The sequence below is a fragment of the Sinohyriopsis cumingii genome, chromosome 5 (genome assembly GCF_028554795.1).
Source record: "Sinohyriopsis cumingii isolate HCF-2022 chromosome 5, ASM2855479v2, whole genome shotgun sequence".
Lineage (NCBI taxonomy): Eukaryota > Metazoa > Mollusca > Bivalvia > Unionida > Unionidae > Sinohyriopsis > Sinohyriopsis cumingii.
The window spans coordinates 44496610-44522358 of record NC_142965.1 but is presented as its reverse complement, the minus strand read 5'-3'; the positions used below and the strand labels follow the sequence as shown (position 1 = coordinate 44522358).

The 25749-nt window shown below is 36.6% G+C and overlaps 1 protein-coding gene across 1 annotated transcript in view; it reads right to left on the bottom strand.

Moving 5' to 3' along the window:
* Positions 1 to 25749, bottom strand: part of LOC149799049 (acetyl-CoA acetyltransferase, cytosolic-like) — a 59192-nt gene that overhangs the window by 9987 nt on the left and 23456 nt on the right. Inside the window, exons 4-7 of the mRNA XM_089958021.1 lie at positions 14009 to 14126; positions 9067 to 9210; positions 7832 to 7954; positions 4151 to 4305 (exon numbers count right to left, since the gene is read on the bottom strand). Coding sequence (XP_089814147.1) covers positions 4151 to 4305; positions 7832 to 7954; positions 9067 to 9210; positions 14009 to 14126 — 540 coding nt within the window. The remainder of the gene's footprint in view (positions 1 to 4150; positions 4306 to 7831; positions 7955 to 9066; positions 9211 to 14008; positions 14127 to 25749) is intronic.

The following is a 25749-nucleotide window of genomic DNA, read 5'->3' as shown; positions in this document are numbered from 1 at the left end:
AATTTAACAGGTACAAATTTTTCATCCACATAAATACAAATTTTGTTATGTAGACGTGAAATAAACCATACTGTCTCTCTTAATTTTAGGTGTATTTCAATTTCCATTCCTATGATCAATCATGGCTTCTGGTGTCTGCAAGGATCTGCAGCTGCCCATGGTCAATATCACTGCAAGTTTATGTGAACTAATCTGCTATGTCAATACCTCAGGTGTTAAACTCTACCTGTGTTACATTTAATTTGACAAAACCTTTCCCATTCATGTTACAGTTATTTTTTTATTTCTCTTTTTGTCTGAAATACTTAAGCTATTTCATAATGTTAACTGAATCATCTGATACTAATCTGACTACATATAAATCTTCTATCAATTCTAAATCATGATCTCTCTGTAGTACATTATTTCCTCCAACATAGGTTACATGTATGTGTATGTGTTGTTTTATGGCACTTCATTCCTCTGAAAACTATTATAAAAGAATTGAGTTACCTACACTACAGTGTAATCTGCCTTTACATAGTGGACACCTATATAACATGGACAATGTTATTTAGTCAACAAAGTTGCATATAATTAACACCATGACCAAAATTACCTCTCTTGCAACTCACCAAAGATACATAGATTTTTGAAGCCCATCTGGTTTTGACCATTTTCCACTAGATCTAATAACATTTTAATTTTACTTAGCAACGATTTCATAGCTGATATGATCTTGCTTCAATCATGTTTAAAAGAGCAGTTACAATGATGGGCACCCTGTATTGGATCATTTAGGTATGCATTGTGGAGGTGATGTTTTTCAGCCAAGAACTGGTTGATGTTATCGCAATTCTCATGAAACCAGTCCTTTTTTTTCTGGAGAAGGGCCCTTAGATCTCTGTAGTGCTGTTGTAGACCAGCTCTCTAATGGTCAACCAGTCTGCTTAAACATTCTGGATATCCAGAGGAGGGGATTAAAGACAGTTTTTTAGAGTGCTGAGAAAGGTTGTTTTGGAGTTGGGAGTTCTTCAGCTTGACAATGTTCAGCCATTCTGGAATTTTCTTGCCATGTGGGTGTCTCTAAGGACAGATATGAATTTTTAGCTTGGAGACTACAAGGCAGTGGTCAGTCCAACTTTCTGCACCACACATGGAATTAGTCACCCATCCATCTGGCCTGTCCCTCTTCCTAACTATCACATAGTTGATGAGATGCCACTGCTTAGATTGGTGATGCATCCATGTTGTCCTGTTGTGGGTTGGGTGGTGAAAGACAGTGTGGACGTTGAGCAGCTCTTGCTTTGTGCAAGTCTGAAGAAATAGAAGACCATTGCTGTTTTAGTAGCCAATGCCATACTTTCCAAAGACCCCTTCCCAAGAGATGTTGTCAGAGCCAACTCTTGGGATCAGGTCACCAAGGATGATAAGCTTGTACAGAGATTATGATAGAGTGTAGTTCTTCATAAAATTTGTCCTTTACTTTTTCTGGACTGATCCTGATTGGAGAGTATGCACTGACAATCACGATATGCCTTCTTCCATTCAACAGGGAGATATTTCATGATCATAAGCCTCTTGTCCACAGTCTTTGGGAGTCCAGCTAGCTTGCTAACAAACACTAACTTCATGGCAAAGCCAACTCGAGGCTCATGTGGCTCCTCAATTCCTCATCCACTCCAGAACCAATTTCACAAAGTTCACCCTCTCCCACAAGGCAGGTTTCACTCAAGGCTGCAATGTCAATGTTGTATCTGGGTAACTCTCTGCCAATCAGGACAGTTCTCCTCTGAGGTCTGTCAGCATCATTTCTGTCCAAAAGTGTGCACACGTTCCATTCAACTGGGGGAGTTTCATGGTCATAAGCTGTCATTTACACCCTTTGGAAGTCCAGATAGCTTGCTAACTTCACTGCAAAGCCGACTCCAGCCTCATGTTGCTCCTCACTTCCTCTTCCACTCCAGAAGAAGATGTAGCCAGCACCCCTTCACAAAGTTCACCCTCTCCCACAAGGCAGGTTTCACTCAAGGCTGCAATGTCAATGTTGTATCTGGCTAGCTCTCTGCCAATCAGGGCAGTTCTCCTCTTAGATCTGTCAACATCATTTCTGTCCAAAAGTGTGCAGACGTTCCATGTGTTGAGGGTAAGAGGAATGATATTCATCTTTTCTTTTTTGTTGTGTTTTTACTGCTAATGTTAGCTGCCTCGGGAAATATGGAGCAGGCAATTTTATTGGCATCTTGTCTAGCCCCTTCCTCATGCCACATAGGTGAGCAGTGCAAATACTAAAAAGGGCTGCTCAGTTACTCAGGGAGCTACTAAACTCTACTGCTGCTAAGTGCCAGTGAAGAATGACCATATGGCCTAGAGCCACCTGTGTGCAGTTTGCGGCTACAGCTGCCAGTGTACCCACATTGCTTAATTGTTGCCACAAGACTTTGAGGAGAAGGATGACGAAAGTGACTTCCACAATGACTTTGCTTGTCATCAACCTCACTCTCTTTCATCCAAGACCATGTGGATCCAGTGGCAAGATAAGGTCAAGATGGCTTGAGATGGAATCGGATGTCGCAGATGACCCAAGACTACTTATATGCCTTGTCATGCTCTATGCGCTTCACAAAGCATTGCTGGGAACTGCCTTCCTGCCCACTGAACAAGCCCTCAGTTTCCTCTGCATAGTCCGCCAAATCCAGTCATCACATGCTTGGGTAGACAAGCCCTAACTAAGCGAGGGTTTTAAGTCTCATCGGCTACCCTCACCTGGTTTAGTCCACCAGTCAAAGCTGTTTATCAGGGTGTGGCCACTTTGCATGTTACAGCTTCTTGGAGCCACATGTGAGAACTGGGTACATGTGGAGACCAAAAGTGGATAGGCTACCCCTGAAGGGGCACAAATGTTCCCCCACCAGAGGTGCTAAGCCTCCAATACACTACCATATTTATGATACTCATTATAAGATTAGTGTCACACTGAACCTGTTTGGTCAACAAAAGACCTTTCTGACAAGTCATCCAACCTTACTTCTGATCTCCTTATCCTTTATATAATTACCTAAAGTCAATGCAGGACTATCAACTGAGTTAGTTATGTAAATGTTACCTAATGTGGACAACATGTGATTAAGAATCCTATAAAAACGACTAAAATGTAAGATATATAGTGACTCTAATCAGGAATAATGCCAAAACTATAATTCTGCATTTCATCAAATCTGGGCAATTTTGGTTTCTGGGGAAGAGATAAGACTAAAATTAAATGAAAGGAAAGAATTTCATCTGTAACTTAGAGACCAATGATGCTGGTTAACTTTTGCTAATAGTTCATATTTTCATGTGCTATTTTTAATGTAGCCAGATAACATGGTATGTCATTTCATACTGCAGGTTGGATCAATTTTTGTCATACTTGATATATAAAATTTCAATTACTCCAACTTTTCAAACTATCGGTTATTTTAAATTATATTTTCTGATATTAAAACAAATTGAAGAGCTTTATTAGTCACCACTCTTTGCTACAATGACATTAAAAAGAAAGGAATTTAACCAATTTAATGAAATCTATTAACTATGTTATAAGAAGGGCAGCAGTATACTGAGGTGCTTTATTATGGGTGAACTTACAATGAACTGGTTTCTGTCATCAATCCAGGAGGGAGTCATACATTCTTGGTCATAAAACAAACCATGCAAAGTTCTGGCCCAGTATATTCAAAACATTTTGAGCAAACAAAAATAAATCTTAAGCTAAACATCCAAAACTTTTGTATCTTCTGTAACTTTGACTTGAACAGTCAGGATTCTTTTAACTTTGGCTCCTTCATCATGATAAGAAATTTCAACAATATACATATACTCCATGTACAACAACCATCAGTAGACAAAGTAGACATTAACCTATATGCATAAAATATTAGAATCATGGGATTCCATATATTTTTCAATTAAAAGACTCAGAATTTTACTCAAAACTCAAAAGTTAGAAATCCTAACTCCATGCAAGCAAAAACTTTCAATTTTTTCAGGACTATTCTATAGGAGAATAGTATCTAGACCTTAACATTTCATCCAATTATCATTGGTTGTTGGAGATATTTCATGCTAGTGTTTTGACCAATTTCTCAATTTCATACTTCAAAGTATGAATGTAAGACAAGATTCTTACAGCTCTTTTAGTAGCAGGTATTGGCCCTGTCCCCATGACTGATGGGTCAACTCCTGCCTGGGCCCAGGAAACAATTCTGGCTAAGGGAGTGATCCCATTTTGTTCTGCATCATCTCTGCTCATCAACACCACCACTGCTGCACCATCATTTATCCCTAGGGAGAGAAAAGGGGTGGCAAAATTTGGTACGGACTATATAATAGGAAGAATGAAATACAAAAGGCAGATTATGTTTAATTTTATATCACTGTATGGGCAAAAACCGAAAAAGTAACATCAGTTGATAATTTAAGACACTTTTTTAAATCATAATTTTATTGCACAATTAAATTTTCACAAATCAAGTACAGTACCCATATTCATGACATAACAATTCATTTTAAGAATGAATGTATCAAATGTAAACTGTGCTGAATCATTTCTGTAATGGGAATACTTGCATAATATTTTTTAAAGGTGACAAGGTTGATAAACTAGAGTTCTTAGCCATGGGTGCATTCCATATGATCTATTCACAACAACTGGCTCACTAGGGCCATAAAGAAAAGAATAAATCAAGGAAAACCAAATTTTTTAGAAAATAGGCATTCAGAAGCTGTGATTCCTCTAAATAATAATGTAGAATACTTGAATCCAGCTCTTTTAAGGTATCATCAACATAAGTAATTGCCAGTGTTAAGATAAGAAGCTGATCAAAAAGGTCCATAATTTTGACCAAATTGGAGTAGTCAAAACAAAAACCCCAAAAAGGCACATTTAGGTCAAAGAAAGAATTTTCACATCAAAATCCAACAGAACGCATTAAATGGTTCTACAACTATCCTGATTACATGCAACATTCCATGAAAAGAAATTAAGATGATCGATAAGAACTAGAACTCTAAAATGGTGCAAGTGAAACAAAACCAATAAAATGCACAGTTAGATATAAGCAACAATGTTTTTTACCAAAGTCCATCGGAATACTGTGAATGCTTCTTGAACAGGGTCTGTATCTGACTCCTCTCAGCAACAGTTTGTCAAGATAATGGGGCCTGTGATAAACTCATCTCAATCACATCCAACCTCCTAACCCTGAATTTAGTTTTTATTGCACAACACATTGATTATATGTAATACAATATACATTGTGCAAATATGCTTTCTCAGTCTGTCAGAATGGTACAATTCTACAGACTGTAATAATCTACCAGTGAATACTGGATTTTAAAAGTTTCTTATCTCATGGTTGGATGCTACAAGTTGCATGACTGTCAATGACAACTTGCATTTAGGCAAGTCTGTATCCCATTTGCCCAATGGGCAAATGGCTTTAAAATACTATGCTGCCTATTTATTAGATAAACAAAAAATTACCATAAAAAAGAACTACAATAAGAAAAATCATTAACATTTGAAAGCAATTCAACAAAAATGAAAGTGGTTTGCAGTTTTTCAGAGACGACATAGTATAAAGATAAGCTTTTTATATAAGTACAAACAATTATCATATATGCTGTATAAAAAAAAAAAAACATAATGTATGTGTAAAAATTTCACATGTGAGGTGATCCTGGTCAAAGTAAAATGAAGGAAAAGAAAAATAAAAATTTTGTTCACCAATATCCATAAAAGATTCAAAACTGTCAAATTGTATACCCCCAAAAATGGCCAAAGGTGGTATGTCCAGATTGTAAATGATGTTTGAAAATATAAGCTATATGCCAGAGGTTACCCAAATCAATTGATGATAAAATATAGCTCAGTGACATACATTTCAATGAATGGTCCAGTACTCTATGTGATACATATAAACAAGAACATATGAGTTTACAAGTGCCAGTGTCAGAGAAAATGACCTAAACACAAGCCAACAAAACATAACCTGAGTGTTGATGCCAGACAGATGAGTGGAAAGACAGACAGATAGTCAACATTAATCCATAAGTTGGAAGAGATTTGGAGAAAATGAAAGATACAGTTAAACTGAATTAAATTTTGAACTGGGCTCATGTATACAAAATGGCAAATATCTTGCTTTTAAAGAAATTTTGTTCCTAAAATGTTCAAAATCAAAATTTGGCATAGCTTCAAATAAGAAAGTGAGCTACTAGCCCATGAAGCTGTGTGTGGATGACAATATTTTTATCTTCTCTTTTTTTTTTTAAACAATCATTCTTTATAACTGTGAAAACATTTCTTAAAAAAAGTAACTTGAAGGGCACATTAAGGATTCATTATGTGCTTGTCCCATGTTTGATAGTCCTATATGTAGGCACATGTAGTGAATATGTCTCTCTGGTGCCTGATCAATAGGTTTCTATGACCACAACTTCTGGTCAAGGTATGCAGTCTAGAACTAAATTGAATGCGCTGAAACCATTATTTTCTAATCAGACTTACCATGACTGTAACCTCTGACCTATAGGTCCCAGGATAGACTGTTTTATTACCCTAAGTGCAAATAATCCACAAAATTAGTTACTTGAGAACAAAAGTTATTCAGCAAGACTAATTTTTCTTTTAGCTACAATATCCTTAACATGTGACTGTTTGACCCCCTCCTCAATCAAATGGTCTCTTCCCTGCCCCCTCCCCCATGCAAGTTATCCACAATGTTTTATCCAGGAGTGTGATATAGATCTATTGGAAGCAGAAACCATGTATCTTCTTTTAATCAGTGACCTTGATCCTGACCCCTTTGACTGCAATAACTACATGCTTCTTTCTAATACCATGTACAAGTTATCCATTATGTTTGGTAACTGTAGATTGTGAAGCAACTGAATTATTGTGTGGAAACCATTTTCTCCTTTCAGTCAGTGAACTGACCTTGGACCATTTGTTCTTCCTTACTGCACGTTCAAACTGTACACAAAGATTGGTAACTGTATATGTGAAGAATATTGGTACTGTATGGAAATAAATTGCTTCTTTTAGCAACAGTGACCATGACCTTAATCATTTTGACCCTGAAATCTTTATCCCAAGTTCAAGCTATTCGCAAGTTTGGTAACTGTATATGGCAAAGAATGCATAAAAAAACTACTTTTCTTCTTTCAGTCAGTGGCCTTTACCTCTGACCTTTTGATCCCAAAATCAATAAGCTTCTTTATTAACCTATGAGCAAGCCATCCATAAAATTTGTTAACTGTACATTGTGCAGAACTGGAGTTTTTATGTAGAATGCATTTTCCAATTACCTAGACATTTGACCCCAAAATCAATAGTATTTATTCTTACTCCAACTGCAAGTCATTCACAAACTTGGTAACTGCGTATGGTGGAGAACTTGAGCTACTGTGCAAAATCTATTTTTCTTCTTTCTGTCACAGCGACTTTATCCATCAACTCCAAATCAATAAGCTTCTTCATTACTTCAAGTGCAAGCCATCTACAAAGTCTCATAACTGTAGATTATGGAAAACTCAATTAATAACATGGAAACTATTTTCCTCATTCAATTGATGACCCTGATATTTGACCTCATGACCTTAAAATATAAGGGTTCTTCTTTACTCTAAGTACATCGATTGGTAACTTTAGATGGAGAATTCAAGTTATTGTGCAGAAATGAAATTGGCAACAGATGGATAACATCATCATAAATATCCTCCAACTTGTGGAAAGCTTATACAAACATGAAATGAAACAAAAATCACTTATTTTAATGTTTATATGTGTTTAACTGTGTTGCACTACCTGATGCATTTCCAGCTGTCACAGTTCCTGATCCATCCTTGATAAATGCCGGCTGAAGTTTTCGCAAACCTTCAATTGTTGAATCAGGTCGTGGAAACTCGTCTTGTCTGACTTCTTGTTTGCCTTTGAAAATCCAGACAAATAATTAATTTATAAAGAAAATATTTTGAAGTGTGCAGAATTCTTGATATGTTGCTTTTAAACCACTAAACAACTTTAGAAGTTAATGAATCATACATCCTTCTAAGGCAGAGATGATAAAAAAGTATTATTATTAGTAGTAGTAGTAGTATTGTTGTTCTTGTTCTTGTTGTCTCCACTTTATCTGGGGATACTGTGATACCTTGTCTATCCATCTGTCCACTACCACATGTCATCCTGAACTGTTCACTGACTTTGTCATGGTGCCCTTGGAGTAATCCATTACAAGATCAGTGTCACCTTGACTTCTGGGAGTGAGTCAAAAAAACAGATGCACAATTATTTCAATTACAATGACTTTTGAACTCCGTTTCATCAAATTTTACATATGAAGTCACAGTAGGAAGCTGTTTCATACCAATATATGAGAAGAATTATGCATTATAACACCTGGGTCACTGTCTTTTGGTGTGGATGAGTAATAGATGGTACAAAGAAAGGACAGTGGAATATGCTGTATATATATATATTTATTTGTATGCAGTGCACTGAAATGACAGTGATTGGTTAAGGCAAGCACTTTAAGCCACTCAGCCACCTGGGACCCCTAAATATGGAAGAGAACAACATTTACCAATAATGATGATTTTACTGTACAGTGCACATAAAATTATCTTGACAAAGTCATAAAAATAAAAATATGAACTATAATAATGATGAGAACAATCAGTGCATAGTATTTGTTTAAAATAAAAAAATTAAAAATATGAACCTGTGTGCAACAGCCAGTTTTGCCTTTTCCCATGACTAGCTGCTAGTGACAGATTTGACTATATCACCATCTTCAATATCAAGTTATCTATTCTTCTGTGTATTAAAATAGGGATAATTTCCCCACCGCCATTATTATCAAGCTACCTCTCCTGGTTTGTACTAGAGCTAAATAAACTTCCTCACTGCTAACAATATAGCCTACCTGCTCTGGTCTGTATTAAAACAGGGGTAATTTCTACACTGCCATCTTTATCGAGTTACCTGCTAAGGACTGTATTAGAACTGGGGTAATTTCCCTACTGCCATCATTATCAAGTTACCTGCTCTGGTCTGTACTACAACCGGGACAATTTCACTACTGAAGTGACCTGCTTGAAGGGCTGCAGCACATTTAAGTTGTGATTTCATGGCAAACTGATCCTGGTCTTCACGTGAGACATTCCACTGCTTAGCTACATTTTCAGCTGAAAAGACATGACATGTGATATAAAGCATGAAAGCAGCAGTAAAAGAGCATCATCCTTATGCTTTTTTCTTCAGTTTTTATACCCGTCCACTCATCTCGGCCACTGATTATAAATGAAGACTTATCTTTACACTCCAAGCTCCCAAGGTTTCCTGCAAAGGGATGGGTCAAAATATGTAATTGTTGTACACATCTACAGACCATCCCAATCATATCCTAAAACATAATGTCATTGTCATAAATAGTTTGGGATTTGCATGAACTCATTCATTCATTCACTTGCATCTGAGCAGACAGAATAACATAATTCGCAACTTTTCGTCAAAAAGTGTGGGTATAAAAATGTTGTGATACATAAATCATTACATAAGCTGTAATGAGGTTCATTTTTAGTACAATGTTTTATTTCTAACCCAACGTGCATGACATGAGGGAGACACAAGTAGTAAATGGATTTCATACTTTGCTATGTTGCAATCTTATGTCTCATTATCATAATAAACCTGAAAACTGTATCAAAAAAGGCAACTGTAAAAAGTAATTCTTCATTGTCATTAAAAATTATGAATTCTTTTCAAATCAAATAATTTGAAGGATGTTATACTACATGCAGAGTTGATTTTTTATTCCTTGATAGATTGTCATCAACTGAGTCTCATAAATGTTCTTCATGAGTGGCACATTCAAGGTTGTCATCTCTGCAGTATACCGAAAGATCCTGTGTATTCTTTCTCCTTTTCTTCTGAAAATTGCTAATTTATAAAACCTTGGATTCTGGATAACTTATGCACATACCCTGGTTGCTATGCAAAGTTGAGAGGCTTAACATGTCAGAATTTAGCTTAGTTTCAATTTCATAAAGCATTAACACTCAATAGCTTAAGCAGCTGTGTCATCTGCAGATATAAACGTATCAGTAGGGTCTGATTCCCAAGCGAAGACATTGATAAGCAGTAAAATGAAAAATTGCTGAATGCAGGTTACTGTGGTTTTATTAACACAAGTATCACAAAACCACTTGTTAATTAGTGATTCATTGCTGTCAAGGTACTAGTTATTTAGGTACTGTTTTGTCAGTGCTGTCAAGGTACTAGTTATTTATGTGTTATTTGTGTCAGTCAGTGCTGTCAAGGTGCTAGTTATTTAGGTATTGTTTGTCAGTCACTGCTGTCAAGGTACTAGTTATTTAGGTATTGTTTGTCAGTCAGTGCTGTCAAGGTACTAGTTATTTAGGTATTGTGTCAGTCATTGATGTCAAGGTACTAGTTATTTAGGTACTGTTTGTGTCAATCATTGCTGTCAGGTTACTAGTTATTTTGGCACTGTTTGTGTCAATTATTACTGTCAAAGTATTAATTATTTAGGCATTGTCTGTGTCAGACATTTCAATCAAGGTACTAATTATTTAGGCACTATTTGTGTCACTCAGTGCTGTCTAGGTACTATTTATTCATTGTTTATGTCAATCATTGCTGGCAAGGTACTAATTATTTACACAATGGTTGTACAGTCAGTGCTGTCAAGGTACTAGTTATTTCGGTATTCTTTGTGTCAGTGCTGTCAAGGTACTAGTTATTTAGGTATTGTGTCAGTCATTGATGTCAAGGTACTAATTATTTAGGTACTGTTTGTGTCAATTATTGCTATCAAGGTACTAGTTATTTAGGCGCTGTGTCAATTATTACTGTTAAAGTATTAATTATTTAGGCATTGTTTGTGTCAGTCATTTCTGTTAAGGTACTAATTATTTAGGCACTATTTGTATCAGTCAGTGCTGTCAAGGTACTATTTAGGCATTGTTTATGTCAATCATTGCTAGCAAGGTACAAGTTATTTAGGGATTGTTTGTACAGTCAGTGCTGTTAAGGTATAAAGGTATTGGTTATTTAGGCACTGTTTGTGCCAGTCAGTACTGTCAAGGCACTGGTTATTTTGGAACTGTTTGTGAAAGAAAAAAAAACACATCAATTACAATATATTGTATTTGTATAGGTAAATTGCAAACTGAACACAATTCCTGAATGAGTGACACAGTGGACTGCAAATACATATTAGAGATTTGGTTCATTTTGGGTCCTGGGTTTGAATTAACATTGGAAAATAGCATACAATTTTCACATCAAGACTGATATCTCATTAAATACAGAATGCATACTCAAGCAAGATGTAATACATTATTCACAGTCATGGATCCCATGGACTAGTACTGCCATATACCTATGATGTGAGTTCTATGATTTTGTACATCCATGGACTAGTACTGCCCTATACCTATGATGTCAGTTCTATTATTTTGTAACATCCATGGACTAGTACTGCCCTATACCTATGATGTCAGTTCTATAATTTTGTACATCAATGGACTAGTATTCCCTGTACCTATGATGTCAGTTCTATGATTTTGTACATCTATGGACTAGTATTTCCCAATACCTACGATGTCAGTTCTATGAATTTATACATCCATAGACTAGTATTTCCCTATACCTATGATGTCAGTTCTATGATTTTGTACATCAATGGACTAGTACTGCCCTATACCTATGATGTCAGTTCTATGATTTTGTACATCTATGGACTAGTATTTCTCTATACCTACGATGTCTGTTCTATGATTTTGTTCATCCATGGACTAGTACTGCCCTATACCTATGATGTCAGTTCTATGATTTTGTACATCAATGGACTAGTATTCCCTGTACCTACGATGTCAGTTCTATGATTTTGTACATCTATGGACTAGTATTTCCCTATACCTATGATGTCAGTTCTATGATTTTGTACATCTATGGACTAGTATTTCCCAATACATACGATGTCAGTTCTATGAATTTATACATCCATAGACTAGTATTTCCCTATACCTATGATGTCAGTTCTGATTTTGTACATCCATGAAGATCTTGGACACATTGAGAGAATAAAGTTTACAGAGCATATTTCAACCCTACATTTTTAAACATTTTATATTTTTTTTAAAGTTTTTAATATTTTGTTGTTATTGACACTTGACTGTCAAGATTTTACTATTTCCTTTTAAACCATCAGACAAAGTGTTAAAGGAGTTATGCATAATTACTGAGCAGTCCTTACTCTTCATTCAAACATTCTATATTAATAAATATAAGTATATAAATACAAATAAAACCTTTGTACAAACTCAGACTCTCTCACACATTCAAACAGTCCAACACATTTGAAGAATATACACAAGTCTTAACATGCATAAAGAAAACTAAGGTGTTACTCAGACTGGGAAGTGATACATAAAATTACTTACTCAACAGTAGATACATGTTTAACTGAAGTATGAGACAAGATGTTCACATTTAGCAAAAGATCCACTTATTTATAGAAGGTAAACGTTTTATGAAACAACTTTGCTAAATATTTTTCCATTTCATTGTAGGATAAAACAGCTTTTGTAACTTGTAAAATGGGTGAGGGTAAGCTGAGAGTGATCTATAAATTTGTTATTTTGTGATCAGAATGAAGAATTAATTATATCAACTTATGATTTCCAAGAAAGACATCACTTTTGGAAATCATAATATTTGGTACATAATTTCTAACCCACACAATACAGGATTTACACAAATCTTTATAAGTGTTCCATACTTTTGAATTCTTGTTTAAAAAAAGTACCTGTATTATCATCAATGAAATTATTATTTTTAAAACTTGTTACAGTATTTCTGTGTATCTATTTAAACTGAAAGTCAAATTAAATTTGTATCTTTGGTGCACTTCTTAACCCTAAACAGAGATTTTTTTCCAGTTTTGATCTTTTTCAGGCATTCTAATTATCTGGATCATGCCTCGATGTTTTCTATAAGCTTTTTCTTTTCAATTTTCCAAATCTTTACATACTACTTTTAAAATCTTATTGGCCAAAATAATCTGTTTTGAAATTTACATTCATAAGAGTGATTCCCTGATTAATATAAATTTTAATCTTTCTCTTCTAATGACTAGACATTTTTTAATTCAGTGCTCAAAGAAAAATATTTTTAGACACTGGCCCAGGACCACTGACTTAAATTAACTTGCAAGCCATGACTGAAAAATTCCACAAGCTCTGACTCTAATTTCCACATGCCCAAAATTTCCTTTTTTAATACTGTCACACAACATTGCTATAGCTACAATTTGAATATAAATTCAATAGGGTTCAAAGGCGTCTGAAGGTAATGCAAGTGTCATTAGTGTTCATCACTAAACTCACTGGGGACTGAATGATCTTGGTGTTCAAACTTCTGTGATGGATTCTCTAAGTAAATCCTGGTCAGAACCGAGTTGATGTATATCAGTTTTTTGTTTGCATTATGTGCAAAGAATTAATAGTACCCCTCCCTTATCTTTTTTTTGGCTGGTGTGCTTCACAAAGTAAAACTCCATCAACCAAGAGTTCTGATATTTATCTTTGTTGGGCTTTTCTGAGAGTAATTGCTTCCTAAATCAGCTTCATAAATGAATTACACTAGAAAACTATTCCGATAAATGATCATGTTTTGCATTCTGTATATGCAGTAAAATCAGACTTCAAAGAAATGTTGCTGTTCACAACCTTGTCAAAAATATAATAAATATATGACTTAAACATTCTCATTCAAAGCAATAACATGTAATATTTGTTCTTGTACACACATCTAGCAGCTCTGATTTACCTATAATGGGTTGTTCCACTTCCTGATCCTACCTATGCAAATTAGCACAATGGGTTCACCCACTGCATCCTTCAAACACACATCACGTCATTATGTTACTGAGTTTGGATTTGTGAAAGAAAATCATACCTGTAATTCCCATGTGGTAGTTATTGAAAGCATCAATCAAACCATCTTTCATCATTGTGTCCTTCAATGTGGAGTCTCCAAACTTGACACCTGCTCTCATGTGAACAGAATGAGGTGCCTGAAAAGGACAGAAAAGATTTGCCAACCATTCATCATTGACGACAAAACTTGTAAAATTTTATTGTATCAAGGTGATACATAAACCACCTGCTTGTTTGATCATGAAATCTTTCATTAAGTATTCATTCCTTTTCCCTATTACTGCTGACTTCCTAAGTTGTCTGTTCCACAATCTTTGTCATGGACACTATCTTGCCACCCAAATCTGCTTTATGCTGAAGAATGTCAAGATCTATATGCTGAGAAAATTTTCCATAATTCTGTTGAAATAATTTGACAAAACATTATTATATACACAAATGAATTTCATTTACATTCTTCAGTCTTGAAACTAAATTCCATAAAAAATATGACACAAAAAAATCAACATGATAATCACAAAGCTATAGGTTGTTCTTTAGTTATTGTTTTCTGATTGCTTGTGTTCACTGCTTTAATGACAAAATAAACAAATTCTGCTGCCAAACTTTTTAAAATACATTCAAGTTTTCGGCAAGGTATATTTAGAACAGACAAACAGGCTAATGAATCAATAAGATAATAAAACTGTTTGGCTGAAGTGTGAGTCAAGATGCTGCAAATAAGTCACAAAAAATGCCACTTTTGATAGGTCACTTCTGACTGATGTTAGAAGGTCAAAAGGCCACATAATGGTATGACCTCACAGAGGTCATAGTTCCTGTGGAGAACACATTCAAACTAAGGAATCTCAGCCATAGGTATAATTTCTGATTTTGCATACATTTATTACAAGCCACTTGGAACACTCAAGAAAAAAAATACAAAACCACACATGCACATACACATGTAACTGCTGGGTAACATATACATTTATATGTAACTGCCATATGATTCAGGCAGTTCATTTGTTAAATAATGAAACTATACCCATCGATCTGAGTTTATTTAGAACCCATGCAGAAGAGAGTTGTATATGAGTAACAGTCTTTGGACAGCAGTTTTAATCAACATTCTTGCATAATTCAGAATACTAACATTTTATACAGTAATTATAATGAAAACAGCTGTAAAACTGGAAATGTGCTTCTAAGTGTGTAAATTCAAGTGAAGACCGATTGATGGAGAGACCATTCCGTGTGAAGGACTTGACCTCTTCTGGGTAAGTGACAGCCAAAACATCGAGTCTGCTGGGAAAGTGTCTGATCTGTACACTGATATGGAGTTTGTCGCACAAACATAAACTGCCAAATCAGAACACGCAGGTCAGGTGATTTGGTGCCTCCCTTTTTGAGTAGATAGGTCACCACCAAAGAGTTGTCACACCTTATGAGGACCATTTATTCATCCGAGTCAATCTTTTCAGAAGTGAAAGAAGATGACAGACTTCATTTCTAGGATGTGGATGTGCAAAGGCCGTTCCCCTGGCTCCCACATGTCACTGACAGTAATAAAGGCCAGCAACAGTTGGGCACCACAACTGTGCACACAGGCATTGGTACCTACCCGTTATTTCCACTTGGGGCTTCTCCAGTGGGATTCCCATGGTCAGCCAACCTGGGTTGAACCACTGATGCAAAAGTGATCGAACCTTGGGTTATATCTTGACTGTTTCATCATGGGCATTTGAATGGTGCTTGTAATGTCTGCATAAAAAGGGTAGTCCCATTGAGTAAACCGATGAGATACAAGAACTGACATTTAAGTCCTTTTGGAAATGGACTCGACAAGCTTGATGAATTTGATTACACGAACAGTAGGAAGTTGCACCAGATTCCAGTTGGTAAAATTCCATGATTGTCCAGATGGAAAAAGTTCTGGGATGGATGGAGGTCTTACTTTTCCCAGTTCACTAGAAAGCCTGGATGATCTAAAATAGAGAGGAGATTGTTCCTGCCTTGGGTCAGAATAGAACTTACCATATTTTTTGGAGAATGTTGTCTAGGTACACTGCCATTGTTGTAGATGACGTCAATCGGAACAGGGTGATGATATAATCCATAATCTTGGTAAAAGCTCAAGGGCCAATGTTGAGGTAAAAGGGAAAACTTTCAACTGATAAAATGTGTTGTGGTATGCAAAACGGTGCAAATGTTCAGGACATTGGGTGGATAGGGATATGAAAATATGCGTTGGTCTGATCAAGACTGCATACTCGTCACATCAAACAGGAGTCAGATTTAACTCACTGTCGATGATGGGTCTCAATTTTCTGTTTGCTTTCTGAAAGAGAAACACCCTTGCATAAAACCCCATGGATTGTGGCCTTTGCACAAGCTTAAAAGTATTTTCCTTTTTTGGATGAGCAACTGTATCTCCTGTTGTAGAAACGCATCCTTCTCTTGGTCTGATCGTGCATCCATGAAGAGTGGAGAGGAGGGGGTAGGGATTGTTGATGAACAAAACCTGAAGCCTCTTCCTCCTCATCGAGATCTACCAATTCTCGTAGAGGGTGGAGGGCATTCTGAAGTAGCCAACACGTTATAAATGTTCTAAACAGTCATTAGACAGCTAAATTTCATTCCATTCCATGGTCAGATCTGAGAATGGTGTGAAGGACAGTCGATTCACTAGCTCTCCCTTGTGGACAAGCAGTGAACATACGGATGTCCTGAACTGCTGGCTGGTTTACCCAGCAAATGGCTAGCCTGGACACTGGCAATATAGAAAACGGTCTGGCTATCACTAGGTATTCCAAGCATTTTTAGGATATCAGCAAATACAATAAAAAACACTAAGCTGTTGTTACTACCCTTAAGAACTTAATATGAACATAAAATGTGGGAAAAAATCAGGTAAATCAGTTAAATACTTGTGAAGATATGACCTTTCAAAGTTAATGCAATTACTATCAACTTCGGATGAGTAAAAACAATAATTTTAAGCTATACAACAGTGGCATTTACTGCAAAGCTAGACAAGCTCCTTGTTATTCAAGACATGCAAACACTACAATCATACAAAAAGAATCCTTTTTATTAGGTTCACTCTAAAAGAGTAAAACTACTGAGGGTGGCCTTACTGAAAAGCCAGAAATTGTGCTTTTCCATGACTTTGCAAACTTGCTATATCAAGACTATGACATTTAAATGCAAATTAAAGTATGTTCCTGTGAGAAAACCTTCTGAAAACAAAGCCCAATTTTTTCTGGGCCAATGGGTATGAAACTTTTGCCATGCCAGATCATAGAAATCGGGAAAAAGAGCACAAATCTGAATGTCCCAAAAAATGCAAAAAGAACAATTTTCAAATGGTCACAACATTTTTATTTATTAACAGATTTTAATACTTCTTGTACCAAAATGCAGGGTATTGTATGAAGAATTCATGCAATATACAAAGAGTGTCAACTTCAGTGTGAAGGTAGGTTTTAAACCAAAAGCAATATCTGAAACTAAGCAAAAATGGCAAAAACAGCAATTTTCAAAAGTTTACAAATTCATCAATTAGTAAATGATTTTGATAGCTTTTGCACCAAAATGGAGCAAATTTTAGCCTTACATACTAATAAAGCAAATATAATTATGATTAAGCACTGATATGTTACAAAGCAAGAACCACTGACAAAGTATCAAAATCTTTCACTACAACTAATGTTTTGAAGATAATGTACACTTCAGACTGTAGATACAATTGTAAATGTCATAAAGGACTGCTTTGTTTAAAATAATCAGAAAAGTAACAGCTTTAACAAAGTTCTAGCTTGAGAATTTTATTCTGCTGGATTTGTCTGGTCAATGTGTCCAATATTTTCAACATTCCAAGTTCCGCCATCACTTGAAACTGGTTGTACATTAAAGTTCCAATCAAACACAAAACACAACTTAACCTCGGCAATGTCATCAATGGCTGGCCATTTGAAACAATCGGTTTTGGTTTTCATCTAGCATAAAAACCGTATGAGTGCCTGATCAGGTTAGTGTACTTCCAACACTTGTCCAAAGTAATATTGGTCATCGTAATATACAACTACCTACATGAAGCAGTGTGAGGATAGGATGTCTCAGGACAGTTTCTTAATCCACTCATAAACCCGAAATGTGTAAGGTTAGAAAAAGTTAAGACAAATATATCTGAACTGATGAATGCAACAAAGCAAAAGAAAAAATATTAAGAAGTGAAAGAATTTAAATAAATTTGTGTAGATAATTTGTTCAGCCCAAACAAATTTTTTGTTTTTAAAATTGGTCCTGTTTTGTAGTTGTCGACCACTCCTTGCTCTTTGATTTCCTAAATGAGGCCAAATTAATTCATTTCACACGAAGTATTTAAAACGAATTAGGTACTTTTAGCTACATTTAATAATGATGACTTGAAAATTTACCAAGTTGTTACAGACTGCTGGGAAAATTAGAAATGCCATGTAGATACAGTGGAACCCCGCTATAACATGATAAATGGGGTCCAAACAATTGGATCGCATTAACAGAGGGGTCGCATTAATGTGGGGTTTTACAGTATTTTACTTTTTCAGAGAACAACTCACTGGCACATATATGTGTATTCATGCTAATGTACATGATGAATAGGGTATCAACACCGTTTACTATCGTGCCATCGTGGCATGCAGTTCATCCATAATGCATGTAATTCCATTGAAAAACTGCACACAGATTTAAAATATTCAATAATTTTGTCCCAGATCATTGTCTGAATTCAACGTCTAATATATAGCATGAACAAAGTATTAACACCGTTTACTTGCTGTTTGACAAAGTACCATCGGGGCATGCAATTAATCCCTAATACATGCAATACCATTGAAAAAATTGCATACATATATAAACTGATCAATAATTTTGTCAGGGGCCCCGAGTGGCCGAGTGGTCTAAAGCGCTCTTCGTTACGGATCACTGCCATCTCACCTCTGTCTGCGGTGGTTCGAGTCTAAGATTCAGCCAATGTGGGCATGTGAGAAAGCCTGCCAGTAGCTTCTCGTGGGTCGGTGGTTCTTTCCGGAGTTTTCCGGGTTCTTCCTCCACCATTAATACTGGCCGCCATGTATAGCCTATTGTGTGCTGAAAAATGGCGTTAAACCCCACAACAACAACAACAACAATAATTTTGTCAGAGATAATTATGTGCCTGAATTAAATGGGAAAAATTAACAGCAAATTTAGGTTAAGAAAGACAAAGCATGTGTACAGTTCATTTTGTTCTAGTGTTTATGAACTGTGTCTGTTCAAATTTCATACTGCTAAAATTATCTCATATGCGTTTCCGTGTACATTTATCCATTGTAAGTTTCCAATAATTTACGCTTGTACACCTATTCGTTTGAATGACTATAAGAAGAATAATTAACAATCAACACAAGCTTTCAGCAGTGCATATAACTTTTACTTCAGATTTTGGGAATATCAAAAGAAACGTGTGAAAACTACTATACTAATCATTGCGCAAAGTGCAGAGAATGACTTGCGTTTATAAAACTTGCTTTTCCATAATGGTAAAATACTTTTTATAAAGAATAGGAAATTAATAATGAGTTGATAAGCAAACTACCACAGACATGTAAAACCCGAGAACTAAGTGCAGTAGGACTGCAATAGTCACAAATCACTTTTATAAAATAATTTAAGCTGAACACATGTACAATATCATACCCTTTCAATTTCCAGCTAATAAAGCAGACATTATTTACTGGTCAACTGATTACCTGATTGTGTCTAATAACACCACCAAGCTCAGCAAACATGTTGGCAGCTTTTCTTTTATGTTTATTAAATTGTGAGAATCTTTTATCAACCACCGCACTGTCTGCTGATTGGCTGTATATGCAGTTAAAGAAGAAACACATGTTGGCTATTGACTGAGCAACGATTGTATACAGAATTAATTGAAGACAATCACAAAGACGACTTACTGGCTTTACTCATGGATCAGTAATAAGTAACATTTCCAATAATGTTTATTTTGGCATAACACTTCAAGAACCTGGTGAAATTGTTAAATTTGTATTATATTTGAATTCATATGTGATCTCTTCGCCAAAATTATAATATATTCATTATACACTATTTCACATACTTTGAACAAAAAAATATTTTTTTATGTGCGAATGAATATACAAAATTTTGGGAGCCACAATATGACCACATTATATCCGAATTCACATTATCATGAGGCAAATTACGGCAGGGTTGCACTGTATATAAAACTTGGAAACTGGGGATTGGTCTCATAGTTTTAACATACTAAAATGCCAGTCTATAGCTGGCTAGGTTTGCAATGCCCTTTCATTGTTAATAAACACTTACCCTAAATTTTGGACCTTGCTCAAAATTAAAAACCAAAAGAAACAAAGTGAAAGAAATAAAGAAGGGTAACAGAGCCCATTTTCCTTTTGGTGGATCGTGTTTACAAACAGAAAGGTCAAAGGTCACAATTTTATCGCTATCCAATTCAATGGATTAATTATTACTTGCTCTGTCACATACAAGAAGAAAAAAAAATTATGTCAACAAATTTACTTTAAATACATAAAATAACATGCCAAGCTTCATCTGAGGCCATTTTTGCATGATTATTTCAAGTGTAAAAATGACATAGCTGAGGAAATTGGACTCAAAAGGTTTTTCTTGAACCAAAGAATAGGACCTCCAATTAATGACTTCAAGTACTCAAAATACAGATATAAAGGCAAAAATAAAGATAAACATTAAAAACGAACCATTTTACTTACTAAACTAGCAATAAAAAAATCAATGGATGGAATATCGGAGGCCATAATATGTCTTGGATTTACATCGAGTCATGTTGCATAAGTGTTTGGCCAGCCATTGCTTATGGCTTATTCACAGCATACTTTAAAAAGCATGGTGATCTTGCTTGATGTCATGGAAAATTCCGCTGTTTATACAGAAAAAAGAACAATGAACACACTTTATAATGATATCAAATTTGTATTTTAAAATTGAGATTTTGCTGAAAAATTGTCAATTTTAAGTTTTCATTGTGTAAAATTTGAAGCAAGAACAAAACCAATTTACACAGTTAAGATATCAAAATGTAGGTCATTCTCTCTGCTTTACAATCGTGCTAAATAAAGTTACATGGGAAATACCACCCATAATCCCAAGCCTTACAATAAACATGTAAAATTTTGATGTTCGGATGAGCTGCCGCTGCACAAATTATGCCCTGTACATACCTCAAACATTTTTAAATATGAAAAGAAAAGAAAAACACAAAGATTTATGCATAAAATGATAGAAGACAAATGTGACAAATGCATATATTTAGTGATTTTATGAACAGTGATGACATAAAATTTCTTGTTCGAAATGTGCACAATTTTGACTTTTGCCCGGCTGGCAGTCCATTGACCTGGTCAGCTATGGCAGCTTGGAATACATACTATCACCAGTACTAGCTGCACCAAGGGCCTGGCTGGACAGGATAGATTTCTCACTGAAATTTCTGCCATAGCAAGCAGTTATTGCCAATGGCATGATTAGACAGAAGGATCTGTCACTAAAATCCTCATAAATCATAGATGGCTGGACTGATTCAATAAATAGGTCCCCATGTTAGAATGGCTGGATGGCCAGTGAAAATGGTGCAGTTTTATTATGCATTTGATCTAATCGATCCAGTACAAACACCATGCATCCTGATTTATAGGCCTGGAGACCAAGCTCAGTCATGCAGGGGGCCTTATGCCCACTAAAATGCAAGCAATGAACTAGTTGCTTGGCCGTCTTCTCATGTCTCCCGTCTGGATGGATGGTGAAGGCTAGATGGCCGGTAATTGTACAGTAGTATGAAGAGGTGGATGCACTTGATCCAATACGAACCTCATGTGCCCTGATTTGCAGGCCTAAAGGCCATGCTCGAACATGTCATGGGACTTACTCACTGGACTATCTAAATTTGGGGAATACTGCCCAATGAGTCAGTACTGCCAACAAAACATAGGTTGTCTTCAGTAGTAAAGGGGGTCGGATTAGCGACAATGGGAATTAGCATTAAAAACACCCTTGGGTCCGATTAGCGACAAGGGAAATTTAACATGGAAAAAAATCGTGGGTCCGATTAGCGACAAGGGAAATTAACATGGAGAAAAATATCGTGGGTCTGTCTAGCGACAAGGGAAATTTAACATGGAGAAAAAAAAAAATCGTGGGTCCGATTAGCGACAAGGGAAATTAACATGGAGAAAAAATCTTGGGTCTGATTAGCGTCAAGGGAAATTAACATGGGATTTTTTTTTTTTTTTTTAAAAAAAGGGGTAGGCAATGGAAAGGCTATCTCTTTTCGAGATATATGGCTGGCCCTGAAAAGGGCCTTTGGTTTATGTTAATATGCCCTTAACATAAAGGGCATTTGCAACATCTTCTTGTCCTCAAACTTCGTCTTACAGCAGGGCCATACATCAGAGTCCTCTTGAGGCAACCTTGTCTCTCTATATAGACTCTTCTTATCCACAGGCTGCTGCTGGTCCTGTGGACAACGGTCCACTTGGATCGGACATACATGAGCATGTCCGTCCTGAACATCATTGTTGACACAAGGGTTGAAGATTCAACGTCGGTCCACATGTTGAGGCTCCGAGAATAGGTGAATCAATGCAGTGAACTGCGCTTATTTAAAGGGACAGAAAGGATTGAAACGGATTGAGTTCATTCACCAATCCGAACACGCGTTACAGAATTCAGTCAGCCCGCATCCAATCTGAAGAGAGCAGTCTGTGACATCACGTAGTCAATACAGATTCGCTAGCGCTTGTGTGCAGTCAATCTATGCGACAGTGATTCAACATGACGGAAACTCAGAAAACGATCCAATGGGGTGCACCAGCAGGGGAGACCGCCCAAGGGAACCCGGACTTACTTTCAGAAGAGGTGAATTGGGATTTTGTGGATTTTCTCTCCTCGCAAGAATTTGTTCCGGAACCTGTGTTACCTTCTTCATTACCGCAAGTGGAAAATTTTAGACAGAGACAGAAAGAAGAATTGGAGAAATTTATACAACGACAAAAGGAAGCCGAACAAGTTTTTCTCCTACAGCAACAGCAGCAAGAAGAAGAGGTAAGAAAAAAACAACAGCAGCAACAGCAAGAAGAAGTAGCAACAAAGAAACAAGAGGGTGAAAATCAAACGGTCACGGTACTGTTGGACATTTTAGCGGAGCTAAGAAGTCTGAAACAAATGTATCAGACTTCTTTATCACGACCGAAGAGAATACGACCTTCCCGAGCTAAACACGTTAACCCTGTGACTAAGCCTACCGTACCACCCTTAGTGATTTCAACCCAATCATCAACATTACGCAGTTCAGAAGTAGGCCTTGGCCGTGGCAAAGGCATAAGGCAGTTAAAGTTGATTGGTTAAACTCACCCCTGCACCAAAATAATAAAAGGCCCTTTTCAGGGCCAGCCACATTTCTCGAAAAGATATACAATTTCAAATTGCCAATAACTCAAAAAAATATTCAACAGCCCATTTTACCCTTATAGTACGTGTTTGTGTATGAGTGCGTGAGTGTACGTTCTTATTTTAAAATCAAAACTCAAAGACACTTACCTTGTATCATTCATTTATTCTTTTCTCCATTGTTACAATTCAATTCACAATTCATAACACAACACTTTAATTAAAAGTTCATTGTCTTCTTCTTTTCCCCTTGTTTAGCCTCTCTGTTTTTTGAATTTTTTCACCGTCACACTCTTTTCCTCTTCTTCCTCCTCCTCGCTTTCTTCCCTTCTTCTTTTTTTCTCCTGTTTCTTTTTCTTCACCTGTCTTCTTTCTTCCTCAGAAGAATCCCTCTCTTCCTTTGAAGAATCCTTCTCTTCTTCTGAAGAATTGCTCTTTTCTTCTGACTCCTCTTGTTTCTTTTTTGGGCAATCTGGAGACCAATGTCCTTTTTCTTTACAATAATAACAGGTATCTTGACTTTTGTCTTTTTTATCCCCTGTTTTTTTTCTTTTTTGACGGTTTGGACATTCTGAAGACCAATGCCCTTTCTTCTGACAGATATAGCAAGTATCCTGACTTTTATCTCGAAAGGAAGGAGAGTAGTCCGTAGGCTGGTCTGAAGAGAATTTTCTAATGACCCCTCGCAAAGCTCTGACGAAACGTTCGATTTGGTTAGTCTCTTCCATCGTTGTGCTCAGCTTGAGAGTGAAATGAATAGTGAAAGAACAAGACACACACCCTTTTATATACGCTGGTCTGCCATGACTATAAATTAGTCTATGGTGTTTGAACTTGAGTGAAATGAATAGTGAAAGAACAAGACACACACCCTTTTATATACGCTGGTCTGCCATGACTATAAATTAGTCTATGGTGTTTGAACTTGAGTCATTTGACGTTTTTCACTCAAGATGAAACGATCCCATTCATTTGAGAGGAAAGAAAAAGAAAGTAAGAGGCAGAAACGTGATCTATCGCCTCGTACCAGGGCTGAAATCTTGGCACAAATTCATGCCAGTGATTTTGAAGAGGACATGAGTGAACCAGAATCCGAACCCTCTAAACCAAGTTCGTCACCCTTACTTAACCCTGAAAAATACTATTCCATTTGAGAGACGGAAAAGCGCTCCTCTAGAAAATTTAGAACCACGGCTTACACCTACACGGTGAAGTTTAAAGATTTCAAGTCCGATGTACCATTGGAGAAAGCAGAAGGGTTCATCACCGAGATGTGGGATTCTTTGCTCACTTCACTCAAGCGACAATGTCAACCCAAAGAAGACGATCGCTTGACACTATCCATAGATCACGATGGTTTGAAATCCCCTGTTTGGATCGAGTTTAGCAGACCCGCAGAACTAACCCCTTCCAAAATCATGGACAAGATTCAACACGTACAACAATCTAATGATCAGTTTGACATCACCGATGGTAAAGCCACACTGAAAATGGCTCACGTCTCTCTTCCTCAAGGGACTGGACAACGCAATAAGGTGTTATTGGTGAACGAACTTCAAAGTACCAAAAAGAGCCTCGTCCAAATTCACAACCCTCATGACCAGATGTGTTTAGCCCGTGCCATCGTGGTGGGACGAACCTATGCCAACAAGAACGACACGGTAGAATGGAAAAGAACCTGGAAAACTATTCAACGATCCGATTGAGCCAAGCAACGAAACAAAGCAGAACTCCTGTTACAACAAGCCGGACTGTCCAAAGACACACCCTGTGGCATTCCTGAGATGCAAAAATTGCAAGATGTCCTAGCTCCACGCTACACCTTGAAAGTGCACCCTCAAGAAATGCGCGGACCTCTGTTGTTTCGAGGCCAAGACTTTAAGGATGGAAAATACATTCATGTCTATTATCACGATGAACATTTCGATACCATTACCAGTATCACTGGATTCCTGGGATATGTTTATTATTGTGAGAAATGTGACTATGGTTATAATAATCGAGAGCAACACAAACATTGTGGATCGAAATGCTCAGGATGTTTGGCCTCTTCACCCTGTCTGAGCGAAGAACCAGTGCCTTGTTCAACTTGTCTGCGCACGTTTGTCAGCCCTACCTGTTACCAACAACATCTGAAAACGCAAGGTTCACAGCAGAAATGTGCTTGTCAACTCCTGAGATTGTGCCCTACGTGTGAACAAGTCATATGTACCAATAATACCAAGGCACACATATGTTCAGGAAAGAAAAAATGTCACATTTGTCACCACATCGTGGACTTGGAAC